Source organism: Mastacembelus armatus, chromosome 7 (genome assembly GCF_900324485.2).
Source record: "Mastacembelus armatus chromosome 7, fMasArm1.2, whole genome shotgun sequence".
NCBI classification, from domain to species: domain Eukaryota; kingdom Metazoa; phylum Chordata; class Actinopteri; order Synbranchiformes; family Mastacembelidae; genus Mastacembelus; species Mastacembelus armatus.
In genome coordinates this window covers 428,943-446,692 of record NC_046639.1, presented here as the reverse complement: position 1 = coordinate 446,692, position 17,750 = coordinate 428,943, and the positions used below count along the sequence as shown (strand labels likewise).

General features: G+C 43.9%; 1 protein-coding gene across 1 annotated transcript; it reads left to right on the top strand.

Annotated features, from left to right (window-relative positions):
* Positions 1-740: 740 nt before the first annotated feature.
* LOC113145940 (dihydropyridine-sensitive L-type skeletal muscle calcium channel subunit alpha-1-like) lies at positions 741-17,502 on the top strand. The gene is made up of 44 exons (XM_026333105.1): positions 741-943; positions 2,740-2,879; positions 3,089-3,222; positions 3,348-3,500; positions 3,618-3,823; positions 3,922-4,025; positions 4,125-4,270; positions 4,347-4,428; positions 4,519-4,679; positions 4,786-5,011; positions 5,109-5,316; positions 5,510-5,630; positions 5,721-5,835; positions 5,930-6,029; positions 6,126-6,195; positions 6,700-6,832; positions 6,936-7,065; positions 7,149-7,208; positions 7,610-7,716; positions 7,834-7,921; positions 8,339-8,446; positions 8,570-8,622; positions 8,709-8,855; positions 9,102-9,303; positions 9,444-9,602; positions 9,856-9,966; positions 10,044-10,127; positions 10,719-10,766; positions 11,283-11,309; positions 11,398-11,523; positions 11,606-11,671; positions 11,814-11,905; positions 12,004-12,163; positions 12,251-12,378; positions 12,466-12,562; positions 12,694-12,796; positions 12,870-12,971; positions 14,244-14,377; positions 14,529-14,654; positions 14,786-14,994; positions 15,078-15,142; positions 15,411-15,457; positions 15,542-15,610; positions 15,956-17,502. Exons 1-44 carry the CDS (start codon positions 905-907, stop codon positions 16,265-16,267), a joined length of 5,298 nt encoding a protein of 1,765 aa, XP_026188890.1. The 5' UTR covers positions 741-904; the 3' UTR covers positions 16,268-17,502.
* Positions 17,503-17,750: the final 248 nt, after the last annotated feature.

The following is a 17,750-nucleotide window of genomic DNA, read 5'->3' as shown; positions in this document are numbered from 1 at the left end:
GAGAGAGAGGAGAGAGTAAAGTAACGAGAGAGGAGAGAGATGGAGAGAGAGAGAGTGAGAGGGAGGGGAGCGAGGAGAGAGAGACAGAGAGAGAGAGAGAGAGTCAGAGAGACACAGAGAGAGAGACCGAGAGGGAGTCCGGAGAGAAGTGAGAGAGAGCGAGGGAATGTCCACTTGAGCATTTTATTATGGTCTGATGTTTATATGACAAACAGAGTCTTTTTAATGCCGCAGTTTAAGCACGTTGGTATGTGATTCTATAATTGTATAGAATTTGAGTTGTATTTAGAGCAAACTGATACAGAAACCGATAAACTACTAATGGTACAGGATCTGAGAATGACGTCAGTGCTCACAGTCTGAAGACGAATAATGAGAGAAATATCTCATAGAATAACCAAACAGTTTTTACTCCTGATGATTCATCTGCACTCGGTTTGGTCATATTCCTGGGGTCTGCAGCTGTCCCGTGGCATCACAGAGACATGATGCTGACCTGGCAGGGGAATTCTCATAGAGTGCCCCCTATGGACAAGAATGCAGCAGCACAGCAGACAAAATTACATGAACCATTACTGCCCTGCTGGGTCAACAGGCTTTTTTGGGCAGCATGTCGAGGCACTGATCAATGTTAGCAGGACCCCAGGGCTGCTTGATATGTTTTGTTATATTACAAGACATTTAAATGGAGCTTTGTGCTGTGAAGACATTTTTAAGCCTTTTATTGTTAATCACATATTGTCATCGTGAGTCGTTGCAGATAAACAGCATCCCTTTTATTTGATTTCACCTGTTCTCTTCATGTGTATTGTTGTGACCCTGAGCTCTCCCATCCAGAACATTTGAGATCGTCATCTTATTGACGATCTTTGCTAATTGTATAGCTCTGGCCGTGTTCCTGCCCATGCCTGAAGAAGATACTAACAACACCAACTCAAGCTTGGTGAGTACGAGGATGTGCACACTCTTGTGATGGTCCCTGTCAGAACTCTGATTGTGTAAAAGTCATGATTCCAAACTCATGGATGAAAACGCTGATATTGGTTCGTTATAATATGCAGGATACGAACCAACTTGTTTGTGAAGGACCCAGTGTTTTACCATGACCAGTGCAGCTTTGTTCAGCAGTTCAATGTGCCCGACTCTTTACGCTGCCAGTGTCTGATACTTGAAGTATTTCAGATGGTCAGTGCTCTGAGTGCCAAACCCAATATAAATGCCTCCACACACAACTCAGTTGTTTATTTTGAGTCTTATCTGTCTGCAGAAGAGCAGGTCATCCAGCCGCTGGGAGTCATTTTTAATTAGTTCACCCTTCTGTGATCAGAGCCTGGATGTTACAGACGATGGCAGCACAGTGAAATGTTCAGCTACCATCAGGATAAAAGTTACAGAGAGCAGAGAGCCACAGTAATGACCTGATTTATCCAATACTTACAAAATTAGCTCATTGAGTCTGAGTTGATGGATTACTGGGGTTTTTGACAGTAACTACAGAAACATGTTTTCTGACAACATAGTTGAAGTAAAGACTTCGAGCTCGTCTCACTTGAGGTGGCTCTGCAGTGTAAACTAGCTGGTGTCAGGTGTTTGACCCCGGGGTGCTGCTGGTGTGTGTCCAGGTGTATGTTTACACTGCTGTGAGGCTCAGTTCTACACTACAGCTCAGAGTCTGAACAATGAACAGTCTATATGATGTTTAGTCTTGCACAGTGTACACACTACCTGACACACTCATCATGACTGGTCATAGAAACCTGACATCCTATAGCACCCATAGCCAGCTGGCACTTACTATTTATCATTCAGTCAAAAAACCTACACCAGCCTGGTTGGTACAGCACCAGCTGACCTACAGTCTAGGCAAATTCATCAAGTCATCATGGAGCTGCACCTAAAAACTGACCTCATGTCTATGATAGCTGTGCTTTGGCCTGCTCGTCGACCTGCTCGCTAATCGCTCCTATTGCTCAGTGTGTAATTCCTTAGAGGTGAGCCATGTAAGAGGAGCTGCTCCACCTCACCCCCTGTTGCTGTTAGAAGTAGGTCGTCCCACTGGTGCAGGTGGATGCTGGAGAGTCCACAAATGTTCTCTCATGTCACCACACTCACTCAGTCATAATATTTTAGGGTTTGTAATACTGATACGTGACTACTGCTTGTTGTTCCACTTGGTGTCATCTGAGTTGCAAACTGTCTTATGTTTCTAAATGTCTTATTGTTAATGTATGCAATGTTGGCCTTGGAGGTTCTGATTGATTAGATGTTTGAGGACTGTTGCTGAGTGGTTCAGCCAAACATTATTGACCTGATTTCTTAAAAGAATCATATGGAAATAAACAGTGTAGATAATTCATAGCTCATCTCGGAGCTCAGTCCTCACGTTACAGCTTCTGTTGAAATAAGCTAAATTCATCTTAAACAAATGTGAGCAATTAGGTGTATTGGTAGCCAAATCTCACTAATGTGTAGAAAATGTTGTGAGGAAAGATGTCAGCATTGTTGATTAAAAAATAAAAACCAGAAGCAAACAGATGCTTCTGTTTACTCGGCCTAACATTTATCTGTCTGCCACCTCTGAACAAAGCGTTTTGTTTGCTTTGTGTTGGGATTTCTCTAAAAGCTCCTACTTTACTAAACTAAACTAACTAACTAACTAAATTCTGGCTCAGACTGTTTGAATAATCATGAATCAATGATTTTTATTAAACGTAATCTCCTGTCTGTTTCTTTCTGCAGGAGAGCTTGGAGTATATCTTCCTGATCATCTTCACATTAGAGTGCTTTCTGAAGATAGTGGCCTATGGGTTTGTGTTCCATGAAGGCGCCTATTTACGGAACTGCTGGAACATATTGGACTTTGTCATCGTCTTCATGGGGTAAGATGAGCTGCAGGCTGCAGGTGGATGTCTCTTCTGCCAAAGGACACAACTGTTCTTGATCCCTCTAAGGGCCTTTGACAGAACTTATTAGATAATGTTTAGTCTAAACTGTAATATTGATCCATCAGCTCAGTTTTCAAAAAAAGTCAAGTCATGAAAGCAACAGCTTTGTTGGTGCTTAGGTCTGTGCTTTCTTTTTCCTACAGTCTCTTCACATTTGCACTGGATACCATCAATAAGATCGCAGGGGCGCCAATGGAGAAGGGTGGGGGGTTTGACATGAAGGCGCTGAGAGCCTTCAGAGTGCTGCGACCCTTACGCCTCGTTTCTGGAGTCCCCAGTAAGAGCCTGTGCTTTGGTCCACAACCACCGTGGTTGTGCTATGTGTTTCAGGGCATTTGTAGTCACTGTATATGTGGATTCTGCAGACACTTCAGATGTTTTGGTTTTGCTCTGCACCTTCAGGCCTCCAGGTGGTGATGAACTCCATCCTCAAGGCCATGCTACCTCTGCTGCACATCGCCCTGCTGGTCTTTTTACTGGTCACCATCTATGCCATCATGGGACTGGAGCTCTTTAAGTGCAAAATGCATAAGACCTGCTATTACACTGGCACAAGTATGGAGAAGAGGCTCACTCACTTGGCTTGTAACGTTACAGTCATAGCTGATATAAGTTAAGAGTAACAGATCCCTGAAGCTGATGAGAAATATTTTTTATATCTTTTCCCCACAGATATTTATGCCACAGCCGAGGGGGAACTTCCTGCTCCTTGTGCTCAGGCTGGTAACGGACGTCGCTGCATCATAAACGGCTCTGAGTGTCGGCCAGGCTGGGAAGGTCCCAACAATGGCATCACCCACTTTGACAACATCGGCTTTGCCATGCTGACCGTCTACCAGTGTATTACCATGGAGGGCTGGACCGCAGTGCTCTACTGGGTCAGTGACCGCGTGTCTCAGTTTTGGTCTATTTCGCTGTTGGAGAGTTCCCGCCCTCGCTACCATGAGCCTGTCTAACCAGTGACCCTGTCTTTCAGGTCAATGATGCCATAGGGAATGAATGGCCCTGGGTGTACTTTGTTCCTCTCATTCTGGTAGGCTCCTTCTTTGTGCTCAATCTGGTTCTGGGCGTGCTTAGTGGGTAAGACACTTTTGTCTTTGGTCCCTGTTTACTGGTCACATCTTGCTCTCATGAAAACTGGAAGTACTATGTTTTATATTTCTTTGTCTCTCCACTCAGAGAATTTACCAAAGAGCGGGAGAAGGCCAGGTCTCGTGGCGAGTTCCAGAAGTTGCGAGAGCGTCAGCAACTGGACGAGGACGTTCATGGCTACATGGAGTGGATCACTCACGCTGAAGTCTTGGATGCAGATCGAGAGGGCAAAGGTGAGCACTATAAACCACCTCAGCGCTCATTCGGTGTAGAGATGCTGTTGAATTACCGCTGCTGTTCTTTGGTCAGGACTTCTGCCTTTAACCAGTGGAGATTCGGACACAGACAGCCTGTATGGCCTGGAAGGGAAGAGCAGAATCGTGTACTACTAGTGAGTCTGCTGTTTTGTTAATTTGCAAATGTTGACATGCAGTATGTTCGGCAGCTTGGCACACTAAGCCGGGGATGTTTTTATATTTAGCCGCCTGGCCCGTCGCTGGAATCGTTTCTTCAGGATGAAGTGCCTTGTGTATGTGAAAACCAGGAGCTTTTACTGGATAGTGATGATCCTTGTCTTCCTCAACACCCTGACCATAGCGACAGAGCACCATCACCAGCCCGAGCGGCTGACCTCCCTACAAGGTTGGTGATATAAACATGTGCAATGTGTGTGTCATGTAAGAATTTGTGCATCACTTCTGTCCCTCCCAGTCTCATATATTCACCTTTCTCTTTGCTTTCTCCACAGATGTCGCCAGTCGTGTGTTGCTGGTGCTGTTTTTCATAGAGATGTGTCTGAAGATGTACGCCCTGGGTCCCAGAGCGTACTTCATGTCTCTGTTTAACCGTTTTGACTTCTTCGTGGTGCTCTGTGGTATCCTGGAGATGATCATGCTGTCTGCAGGGGCAGTGACTCCCCTGGGTTTCTCGGTACTCAGGTGTATCCGGCTGCTGAGGATCCTTAAAGTCACAAAGTCAGTCCACTCCCCTGCTGTTGGATCATGCTGCATTAAATGCTATTGTTCCAGGATTTCCTGCCATTTGACACCTCGTCTCTCACCTGTTTTGCAGGTACTGGACTTCTTTGAGTAATCTTGTGGCCTCTCTCCTCAACTCTGTCCGCTCCATCGCCTCCTTGCTCCTCCTCCTCTTCCTCTTTATCGTCATCTTCTCACTCCTTGGCATGCAGGTGTTTGGGGGGAAATTCAACTTTGCAGACCACAGACCCAGACGTAGTAACTTTGACAACTTCCCTCAGGCCCTCATCAGTGTGTTTCAGGTAGACACTGATTCCTACATGTGCATTTTGAACTCTTTGCCCTGTCTGCTTTGATTTACTCAGACCTCGCTCTCCTGTTTTTTATGAACCATAATTTCAGTTAAGCTCATTTCCAGTAGCAGCATTGACTGTTCTTTCATTCCTGACCATAGAATTATCACTGTCTGCTTTTTAATATTGGACTGTCCCTCAGATCCTAACAGGAGAGGACTGGGACGCCATCATGTACAATGGCATTATGGCCTATGGAGGGCCTGTCTTCCCTGGCATCCTGGTCGCCATCTACTTCATTGTCCTCTATGTTTGTGGAAACTGTATCTTTCACATATGTTCCCAATATCATGTCGAGTGTAAAAACTGTGCCCATAATGTTGCTGATGTTTTCCTGAACTCAGAGCGATTAGACATCCTCCTCAATGTCTTCCTGGCCATTGCAGTCGACAACCTGGCAGAAGCTGAGAGTCTGACTTCGGCTCAGAAAGAAAAGGCAGAGGAGAAGTTGAGAAAGAAGCTTCTAAGGTGAATAAAGCAATAATTTTATTCACCTGGATGAAATGCTCCACCCTGTCTCCTCCTCAACTGTATCCCATTCATTTCCCTTCTTGCCCTCTAGGTCTAAAATGCCTGACAAGACGGATGAGGAGAGGGAGAGGATAGCTAAGAAACTGGCAGAGCAGAGGGCCAAGATGGAGGGTATACCCACCACAGCCAAGGTTAGTGTTGTTTCTAAAATGACACCACATCTTTACTGATATACTGACCAGGAGCACGTGTAGTTCTAGAATACATGAATATGTCCTTTTTTCCAGCTGAAAATTGACGAGTTTGAGTCCAATGTCAATGAAGTCAAAGATCCATTCCCGCCTGCTGACTTCCCAGGTAACACAAAACTAATAAACCTCTTGACTTTCTGCGTCTCTGACCTCAGAACCTCCTGCATTTGTCAGTGATGCTCTACCAGAACCCAGTCTGGTCCCACATTCCAGTTCAGTTCAGTGGGAAAGTGTGTCTGGACTGGTGGAGCAGTTGTAGCAGGAGGTCAGTGATTGCAGGAATTCATATTCATTACACTGGCTGTTCACCAAGGCTGCTGTCTTGGCTCTGTTACAGGGTAAGTATAGTGCCCCTCGTTATTATTATTAGGCTGAGCTGAGTTTATAGGGGAGTCTAAAGTTAGGCTGTTTTCACAGGGACTACCTTATAAAGCAGAACAGGTGGTATAGATTTCCTTTCTTCCTCTGTTTAATTAGCTGGATCTTTGCTTGGTCTCTCTCTCTCCTGTGTGATGCTGTAACAAGTAGATTCATCATTACACTGTGTGTGTGTGTGTGTGTGTGTGTGTGTGTGTGTGTGTGTGTGTGTTTTGTTTTGTTTTTTTTGTAGGCGATGACGAAGAGGAAGAGCCTGATATCCCAATCAGCCCTCGGCCCCGGCCGATGGCCGACCTGCAGCTGAAGGAGGAAGCGGTTCCGTTGCCTGAAGCCAGCTCCTTTTTCATCTTTGGTCCTCAGAACAAGTGAGAACCTGCCTGTTCTCCAGCAGAATACTGACCAGACTGTACGTTGAATATTATAACAAATGATATAAATGGACTGTGCGTGCTTACGTTCGTCACTTAGGTTCCGTAAGCTGTGTTACAAGATCATCAACGCCACCTCCTTCACCAACTTAATCCTCCTGTTCATCCTGCTCTCCTCCATCTCCCTGGCAGCTGAAGACCCCATCGATCCCAAGTCCTACAGAAACCAGGTGACAGTCGGTTCTAGCATGATGCTCTGCACGTTACCTGTTGAAAGATTGATGATAACCCTGCTCTGTGTGCTTTTCCCCAGATCTTAGCTTATGCTGACATCGTCTTTACAACCGTGTTTACCATCGAGATCGTACTGAAGGTAAAATCTACTGCAGGTCTTCTTTATGTGTGACTCTTATGATTCTTCCAGACACCACAAAACACATATGGATATTTTTTCTGTTTAGCAGGTGATGGAAGTTTTTTATATATACTTTTATGTGACAAAGTCTCTTTATTGTAGCTCTGGGCCAACAAAAAGCCTCTGAAACAACATGGTGGCCATTACAGTCTTGTCTTATATTAAAGAAATGAAATGAAGCAGGAGGGCGGAGCAGCAATGAGCCTGACATCTTCTCAGTTTTTTACGTTTGCATTTCCACTGAGACGGAAATCATTTATTTGGTGCAACTTATTTGTTCATCTGTTCAGAGAATCCTAAACACAAATAATACTGCCTCAGTATTCTGTGTGTAATGACACAACATATCTGACTGACAGATGACAGTATACGGAGCTTTCATGCACAAGGGCTCCTTCTGCCGTAACTCCTTCAACATCCTGGATCTGATCGTGGTCGGAGTCTCCCTGCTGTCGATGGGAATGGAGTGAGTTTGCATTTTGGGATCGCTGCATTAGATACAGAACATCCCGCCTGGTAATTTCCCTGCAAAAACGCTCTAGTATTTCCTAAACAACAGCTTTTTGTCACATGTGAAATGCAGATCCAGTGCCATCTCTGTGGTGAAGATTCTCAGGGTGTTGAGGGTGCTGAGGCCCCTCAGGGCCATCAATAGAGCGAAGGGGTTAAAGGTACGTCACTTGCATTTGTAATTCCCCAGGTAAATAAACTCAGATAGATTAAATAAAATATATATACAACAATAGGAAATACTGCATTACAAGTTCAATCCCTGCATTCACACCCCTACTTAAGTACTATCATAAAATGTGCTGATGGTGATTAAAAATGTAAATTGTGAAGTTGCCCCTGTCACTTGTGCATCAAACCCTGATGTGAAAAATTCATGACAGAAAAAAGATAAATGTAGTAGAACAAAGATTTTTTCCCTCTGAGGGAACAAAGTATAAAATAACAAAAATGCAAAGAGTCAAGTAAAGTACTAGTACCTCAGAATTACTCTTAAGTATAAAGAATAAAGGTATTTCCTTGCAGCACATACCTGCTTTCATGGCTCTGTATTAAGTGGTGATTGTTTTTGCTGACAGCATGTGGTCCAGTGTGTGTTTGTGGCCATCAAAACCATCGGCAACATCGTCCTGGTCACCATGCTGCTGAATTTCATGTTTGCCTGTATAGGAGTACAGCTCTTCAAGGTAAATGTTTATTAAAAGAGGCTGTTTACACCACGTGCAGCACGATGTTTTGAAGGCCATATTTCCAGATTAATAAACTAGGACGTGCTGCATTAAAGGTTTTGCTCATCCTTGTGTTCCCAGGGTAAATTCTACAGCTGCACAGACCCATCCAAAATGACTGCGGAGGAATGCCAGTGAGGCAAACACATCCCACTCATTACAGGTTTCATGTATCACAGCCATTATGCTCTTTATCAGTGACCATTCACTCTGTTCTCAGGGGACAATTCTACAAGCACATTGAGAATTCCCTACAAGACACAGTGGTGGCTAAGCGAGAATGGATCAACGGTGACTTCAACTTCGACAATGTGCTCAATGGGATGCTCACGCTCTTCACTGTTTCTACGTTTGAGGGTTGGCCAAAGTAAGGACAGCATGATTGCACCTTTGATATGATCTTTTGATTGAGTTAGGAGGCAGAATATCTTATTATGTGGATATCACATTGGCAGTAATTTCATTTCCTGGAGCCAGAAATGGTAAAAGAGACAATGGATCATTTTCAATCCACTGAATTATGAATTTCATCTGTACAGATTAGTCTTATTGCATCTGTGATCTTTGTCCTGCCAGTCTCCTTTTCTCTCAACGTCACTTCATGCGTTGCCAGGTTGTTGTACAGAGCCATTGATTCAGACGAAGAAGACATGGGTCCTGTCTTCAATAATCGCGTGGACGTGTCCATCTTCTTCATTATCTACATCATCCTCATTGCCTTCTTCATGATGAATATCTTTGTTGGCTTCGTCATCGTCACTTTCCAGGAGCAGGGAGAGGAGGAGTATAAAAACTGTGAGCTGGACAAGAACCAGGTACCCTTAGACCCTCGGAGACACAGCTCTGGATAACGACAGATTCCCACCTTTTTCAGTAAAGTTTAAAACGCACAACTCAAGTGTAGAATGACAGACACTTTTTAACCAAGCTCTTGTCTCTGCTGCTTCCATTCCAGCGTCAGTGTGTGCAGTACGCCCTGAAGGCTCGCCCCCTGAGGTGCTACATCCCCAAAAATCCCTATCAGTACCGGGTGTGGTACATAGTCACCTCCTGCTACTTTGAGTACCTCATGTTCTTCCTCATTATGCTCAACACCCTGTGTCTGGGGATGCAAGTATGTACATCAAAGTCACGTTGCATGTGCTGAAGCTGCTGTCAGACAATATTCACTGTCAGTATCCATTGTATTTAGCTGTGTGAGGATTTTTGTTACAGTATTTATTCATAACTTCAAAGTCTGATGCAGTATTTTAGACACTGGACACTACAACTCTCAGTTTTCATGCAAAATATATTAATATGTCAAATAATGTGTCATATATATGAAATCAATAGTTCTAGATTTTGTTTGCTTCCCTTTTGAACAGCACTGTAACCAGTCAGACCATGTGACCAAGCTGTCAGACACTCTGAATTTGATCTTCACGGTGCTCTTCACTGTGGAGATGATCCTCAAGCTCATGGCCTTCAAAGCGAGGGTAAAGGCTCCAGAGGCTTAAATAGGCACAGTGTGGCATCCTGCTGCTGCCTTTGTAATCTGTGTCTCTGTGTGCAGGGCTACTTTGGAGACCCCTGGAACGTCTTTGACTTTATCATTGTTGTCGGTAGCGTTGTTGATGTCATCCTGAGTGAAGTCGACGTGAGTATGAATGACGTGACATCTATTTTTTAATTCATGCTAATAAATTCCACAGATGTCAGAATCTCATTTCAGGTGCTGCGTATGAAAGTCCCTCGTGGTGTCGTACTGAGACCTTCCCAGGCAATAACGTGACTCAAATCAAATGAATGTATTGATTCAGTGCTGATTAGTGGCAGCAGGGCTAGTTCACAGGACATGGGCAGAGCGGTTGTGCCTCCACTTATTAGTTCATTATTTATTTATCTCATTATTTCTACTTCTGTGAAATCAAATCCACCATAAAACTACCAGACTTTGCATTATTCACACAATTATCCGTTATAGATTTCAGTGAGCTGGTGTTTTTGGATGTGTTGTTTGAGCACTGACAAAGACGCACAATATGAGTGTCAGTGTTATTTTATGTGGTGATGCTACACAAACTGTTTTCTCTGGCACAGTCACAGTTTGTTCCTGTCATTACTGCACTGCATTGCCCCAATCTCTTCATTGCACACACAAGCTTACAGAAAAATGATTTCTATCCCCGTGCATCACATCTTCACCCCTCCATCCTCCACACATCTCACATCTGTCTATCCTCCACAGGCTGCCCTGGCCTCCAGTGGGGGACTGTACTGTCTCCATGGCTGTGCTGTAAATATCTGATCTACACTGCACTGCTGCATGAGCCTTGGGTGTGAGCACTGCACTGTGTTGTCTACTCAACTCTACTGAACCATGTGTGGCTCAGACTGCTGGTGAAACATATGTGTTTCTGCTGTTTGTCTCGTCTTGCAGAACACACGTAACATAGAACGTCACAGTATGGCTTGTACTGTGTATTCAACATTAGGCAAAATCACAGAAAGTATTAATCATGGCTGGATTGACTGACTGTTTATCTCCTGTTTTGACAGTAAAGTGTGTGAATTGTTTATTTCGCATGAGTTACAAGCTGCTGCAGCTGTTCTACTTTTCAGCAACTAAGACCTGGAAGCTCATAAAACTCATTAAAGATGGAAAGAATAACCCTGATTCTAATTCATTTTGAGGTTGTTAATATTGATAAATGCTATGTCAACTGCAGAATGTGCCTCTTCTTCAATGAGATTACAGTTTCTCATGAAAACAATCATGTAACTACATTATATCATCTCCTATGTTGTGCAGGAGACGAATCCCATGCAAGCGATTGCAGTAAGCCTAAACTCTCTCCCAGTATTCAGCAGTGATTTCACTTTTTTCTGTTTTCTTTTTCTCCAAAGCTGTTTCTTTTTGCCTGCAGGCCGCAGAAAACGCCTCAGTCTCGATCACATTCTTCCGACTGTTCCGTGTCATGCGTCTGGTCAAGCTGCTGAACCGCTCGGAGGGCATCCGTAACCTGCTGTGGACCTTCATCAAGTCCTTCCAGGTTTGTGTCACTGCCGTCACTATCGTTGTCTTTTGTCGCTGTGCTGCCCTGTGGTCTCTGACTCTCTGCTTCTTATCGACAGGCTCTCCCTCATGTTGCTCTGCTCATCGTGATGCTCTTCTTCATCTACGCTGTCATTGGGATGCAGGTACAGCCTTCAGTATTTACGCTCAACAGGAAAACCGTGTAAAACTCTGTGGGTTGCCAATTTATCTTTGCACCTGAGAATCAGAAGGGCCTGTACTTGTCCTTGCTGAATAAATGATTTGGACTATAATTTTATCTTTTAGATCTTTGGGAAGATAGCCTTAGTGGACGGCACCCAAATCAACCGTAACAACAACTTCCAGACATTCCCTCAAGCTGTTCTGATGTTATTCCGGTGGGTCCGTGTGCCTGTTTGAGTTTCAAAGGTTTGTGGTTGCCAGGTCAAAGGCAGATACAAGAGCTGACTGCGGTTGGCGTAATTTATGTGTCCAGATGTGCTACCGGAGAGGCTTGGCAGGAGGTCATGATGGCTTCAATGTACGGGAAGAAATGTGACCCCAAGTCTGACTTCCAGCCAGGAGAGGAGTACACCTGTGGGTCCAACTTCGCTGTCTTTTACTTCCTCAGCTTCTACTGCCTCTGTGCCTTCCTGGTGAGAAGCAGCCAGAAAATTAAATTTGTCAATCCGTTTTCGTGGTTATCGTACGGTGAAAACATCTTCTTATCCTGCTGGTTTCAGATCCTCAACCTGTTTGTGGCTGTCATCATGGACAACTTTGACTACCTGACCCGTGATTGGTCTCTGCTTGGTCCACATCACCTGGATGAGTTTAAGAAGATCTGGGCTGAATATGACCCTGAAGCCACGTGAGCCTGAACACTTCAGTGAAATCCACACATCAAACATGTGGAACCACCACCTACACTCAAGATGTTGTTTCTTTGATTTATTAGGGGCCGGATCAAACATCTGGATGTGGTCACACTTCTGCGGCGCATCCAACCTCCACTGGGCTTTGGCAAGTTCTGTCCTCATCGTGCTGCGTGCAAGGTACAACAAAAGTGTTCTTAAAAAGATAAATCACAGATCACTTACGGATACAGTATGAAGTATTTTTAAGCTTCACAATTAAAAAGTGTTTTGCGGATCTCTTCCTGATTCTCTGTGTGTTCTGGCTGTAGCGATTGGTTGGTATGAACATGCCTCTCAACAGTGACGGCACCGTCACCTTCAATGCCACCCTGTTCGCCCTGGTCAGGACTGCACTCAAGATCAAAACAGAAGGTACATCAACGGTCTTACACCATGCAGTGTATTGGTTTCCTTCCTCTTACATTCCTGGATTATTCCTGGACAGGTAACTTTGAGCAGGCCAATGAGGAGCTGAGAGCCATTATCAAGCAAATCTGGAAACGCACCAGTATGAAACTGTTGGACCAGGTCATCCCCCCGATAGGAGGTGAGTCTGTCAGCTGACTCCTTCTCCTTTACAAAGTGATCCGGTACTCATCGCACTGACGGCAATCAGGGGTGAAAAGTAATGAATTACTCACATTACTGTCATTGAGTAGGTTTTTTGTGTACTTCTACTTTTTAAAGTAGTTTTTAAAATCTTTAATTTTACTTTAAAGCATATATATTTACACTTTATTTCCCAACCCTAACCCAGACGTTTTATTGCCCAACCCTAACCCAGGCGTTTTATTGCCCAACCCTAACCCAGACGTTTTATTGCCCAACCCTAATCCAGACGTTTTATTGCCCAACCCTAACCCAGACGTTTTATTTCCCAACCCTAATCCAGGCGTTTTATTGCCCAACCCTAACCCAGGCGTTTTATTGCCCAACCCTAATCCAGACGTTTTATTGCCCAACCCTAACCCAGACGTTTTATTTCCCAACCCTAATCCAGACGTTTTATTGCCCAACCCTAACCCAGGCGTTTTATTGCCCAACCCTAACCCAGGCGTTTTATTGCCCAACCCTAATCCAGACGTTTTATTGCCCAACATTAACCCAGGCGTTTTATTGCCCAACCCTAACCCAGGCGTTTTATTGCCCAACCCTAACCCAGACGTTTTATTGCCCAACCCTAATCCAGACGTTTTATTGCCCAACCCTAACCCAGGCGTTTTATTTCCCAACCCTAACCCAGACGTTTTATTGCCCAACCCTAATCCAGACGTTTTATTGCCCAACCCTAACCCAGGCGTTTTATTGCCCAACCCTAACCCAGGCGTTTTATTGCCCAACCCTAATCCAGGCGTTTTATTGCCCAACCCTAACCCAGGCGTTTTATTGCCCAACCCTAACCCAGGCGTTTTATTGCCCAACCCTAACCCAGGCGTTTTATTTCCCAACCCTAACCCAGACGTTTTATTGCCCAACCCTAACCCAGGCGTTTTATTGCCCAACCCTAACCCAGACATTTTATTTCCCAACCCTAACCGAGACGTCTGAGTTGCCAGTGAGTCATCAATGCTGAGCCTCCTCCTGATGCAGCGGTTGCAGAGGAGATTGAGCCTAATGCAGATGAAAAGATTGACGAGCACCCTGGCTGTATTTAAGCTTTACTTTTACCTGAGTAGAGTTTTACAATGATAATTTATTTAAATGATAATTGTTTGTACTAATTGTTTGTAAAATTTCATCAAAGTAACAGTACTTTTATCTCAATAAAATATTTTGGTACTTTCCGGCTCTGACACCAATGTTGCTGATCTGGTTATAGATGATGAGGTGACTGTGGGGAAATTTTATGCGACCTTCCTGCTTCAAGACCATTTCCGCAAGTTCATGAAGCGACAGGAAGAGTACTACGGCTACAGGCCCACTAAGAAGAGCGCATCAGGCCCAGAGATACAAGTGAGCAGCTGATATGGACTCCGAATGTGATTGCACAAAAGTTTTCAGTTTAAACCGTATTATATTGTTTTTCAGTAGTCATATATTCTCTTTCTTAACCTTGTGATCACAGCAATTTGTGTATGTCTACTTATCCTCAATGGTTTTCTAGGCTGGTCTGAGGACGATAGAGGAAGAGGCGGCTCCAGAGATGCACAGAGCCATTTCAGGAGACCTGCAGAACGAGGAGGAGATGGAGAGAGCGATGGAGGAGGCTGGAGAAGAGCATATTTTCCAGGTGGGAAACGTTGTCTGCAGCAAAGTCCGGTGTCTTTGTGTACCCATTTTACATCATCGAGAATGACTTATCTATTTGACAGTAACATGGGGTTATGCTCAATGTGTGCTTGTCACGCTTGGCATTTCCAGCGGACACACGGTCTGTTTGGTAACCGGGTGGATTCATTCTCCACTGAGCCCGACAATGCTCAGCCGCCACAGGTGACCAGCCAGCGGCCCCTGAAGTTCTCTGAGAGCCAACCTGAGTCTCCACCGAACTCAGCATCCTCTGCGCCCACTGCAGATTTATTCCCCACGACTCCTACAAAAAGCAACACCAACAACAATGCCTTCGCCGAGTGAGTACCAAACTCACCTCTGTTCAAACTCAGTATTCTCAGGGTGATTATTTCTGATGAGTGGTCATTTGCTTGTCTTTCAGACTGTCATTTGAAAGAGAAGGCAGTCCTGAAGAGTTTTACAATCCCAGTGAAGATGCAGAGCCAGGTATGGGCTTCTTCACAGTTCTCAGGAAATTGTCCATAGAATTCAGAAATTATAGATTTTCATCCTACAAGTGAACTTTGTTTGCATATTGATATTTAGATTTAAGGCTCCAACAGACCATTATTTTCGTTTTTTATTATATTATCAATTAGTAATGACTACATTAAACATTTGTTACACTATGATAAAAATGAGTTTCCTTACTTGCTTGTTCCAGCTGTAGATAATGTCTCTAGATAACACCTTTGATTTTTTCACCTTTGTTCAGACAACAAGCGCTCTTGGAACTTCATAGTGAGAACAGACAAGACACAGGTAATGTTTTATTGGACGTCTTATCAATAACGAACAGATAACGAACAGCTTGTGTAGACAAGGTATGAATGTTTGTCTTTGCAGTTCCCGTATGACCCCAATTATGGTGACAGTCAGAGCTCCCACAATGCAACTGACCAGCTCGTCCAGGAGGTAAGCCAGGAAGGATCTGACTGCCCACCTTTTATCACATGCTAGTTAATTACACCTCTGTTACCAGGTAATGCCCAGAATCATTCAGATCTGTCAACGAACAATTTCTTAGAATTGATATTTGTGTCACAAATTTAACATTTTAATGAATTTAAGGGCAAAAACGTATTGTTTGAATATTCCATTAGTGAAGGTCAGCTAATGTAAAGTTATGATTTAGAAAAAAATCAGAGGCCTAAAACTCTAATTTACAGTTTGTCAGTCGACACATTACCAGTAATAATAAATAATAAAAAAACATTACTGCACGTAAGCAGCAGTATCACGTTTCTTTCTTCCTTCCAGGCTCTGATAAGCAGTGGTCTTGCCTCCTGGGCCAGAGACCCGAGCTTTGTCTCTGTGACAAAGAAGGAGATGGCTGATGCCATGGACATCCCCATTGCTGAGATGGAGGACATGGCTCAGGGAATCCTCAGGGAACGCTCCAGCAGCATTACCCCTGTCAAAAAGAGACGTCCCATTCCTGTCCCTCCTTCTCGCCCCACCGTGGCAGCACAAGAAACACACCAGCCAGATCCAGCCGTGAGGAGGAAGAGACGTCCGGTCCCCGTGGTTCCCTCCGTGCAGGAGCCAGCCGAGGACGACTCTGAAGTTTAGAGGCTGACATTGGAGTTTATGTGGGTATTTAGATTTTTCCACTCGCAGGTGGTTCCACCTCACCTAAGCTTTATGCCCCTTTGACAAGCTGTAACTACGAGCCTGGCTCGAGGTCTAAAGACCGGTTGGCTCATGTTTAATACCTTGTCATGTGTGGCTGAAATTTTAGCAAGAATAAATTTATCTGATGATGGGAAAAAAATCTCAATCTTCAGATTTATTGAGACTAATAAAAACACCAACTTATCTCAGAGTAAACAGATGCACTTCTTTCTTTGGAGTGTTTTTTTTTTTTTTTTGAGGTTATCCATTCCATAGACTTATGTGACAACCATGTGAGTGAGAGGAGTGTCTTATTTAAGCCTGATTGAGGGAGGTAGGAAAGAGAGTGGCGAATACAGGGAGCAGGCAGCTGACTTTACTGCTGCACTTCTGAGGACAGAATGGAAACAAACGCCACTTTGAGAAGTGCGTTTCTATGCATCCAGGCCTGGGAAAGTTGAACTACGTATTTAGTTCACGCTCTTAAAGGGGCCGTGGTTCTAACAAGGAAAGTTGAAGATTTTTTTTCTGTGTAAAGCAGTGTCCTGTGATCCATTAGGACTTGCTGTTTTAGACTTTCACTACTGAGTTTGTTTCCTGCTCACAACAGTTCTTAAATACAGTTGGTATAAGCAGAGGTACTTTTATTCTATAAAATATCTAAACATATAGCTGTATTACAGTATTTGTTCAACTTTAAAGCTATACTGTGGTCAGGTAGTGCATGTGATTTTTTTTCTAAGTCACTTTAAGTCACTCTGCTGTTACAGGTTTTATGTTTTCTTCTTTAAAGAATGTCATAACTTCAAACTGGTGAGGTTAGTTTGACCTGTACAGTGAATGCATCTTCAGCATACCTGGAGTATGATGGATTTAGCTTCAAGGCTCACTGAGGTTTATTTATTTGTAATTGCATTGGCATAATTTATTGCACGTTAAATATTTTGTGCCTAAGTGCAAACACTGACAAACCTTACAATTGGACTTTGTTTAGTTTTTACATTATCATCTGATCAGCCTGTGTTTCGCTGTCATATATTTAAGTTTTAAGGGTTTGGAGAAACCAGTAGTTTAAGAGAAGATATGGCTCAACCTCTGAACTTAACTGTCCTTAACTTCTAGATGTATGCCATTATGATTGATGATTGATGATTTCACCATTGGCAAAATAAATCAATCCTCTAAAACATTGATATCTGCGTTGGCGTTCTTTCTGCAAAGATAGACACCTAAAAACGGGTACGGAGAGGAACAGTTTGCTTGGACTTACCTTGAAATGGATCGGTTATGGCACACAAACCCTTGATGGCCCCCTCCCCCAGAACTTACATGTGAAAACTGAGAGTCTCTATAAATAATCCTGCCTAGCAAAGCGCAGACTCCCCCTTATGGAATGGAAACTAATGCAGAAAGCTGCATGCAGCAATATGGCCTCCAATGG

Bases quoted from the DNA above. Each gene is read 5' to 3' on its own strand.
- LOC113145940 (XM_026333105.1), top strand. From the start codon at position 905: ATGCCTGAAGAAGATACTAACAACACCAACTCAAGCTTG. The intron at 7,717-7,833 runs GTGAGTTTGCAT...TGTGAAATGCAG, and splicing joins CTGCTGTCGATGGGAATGGA to ATCCAGTGCCATCTCTGTGG. The intron at 12,164-12,250 runs GTGAGAAGCAGC...TGCTGGTTTCAG, and splicing joins ACTGCCTCTGTGCCTTCCTG to ATCCTCAACCTGTTTGTGGC.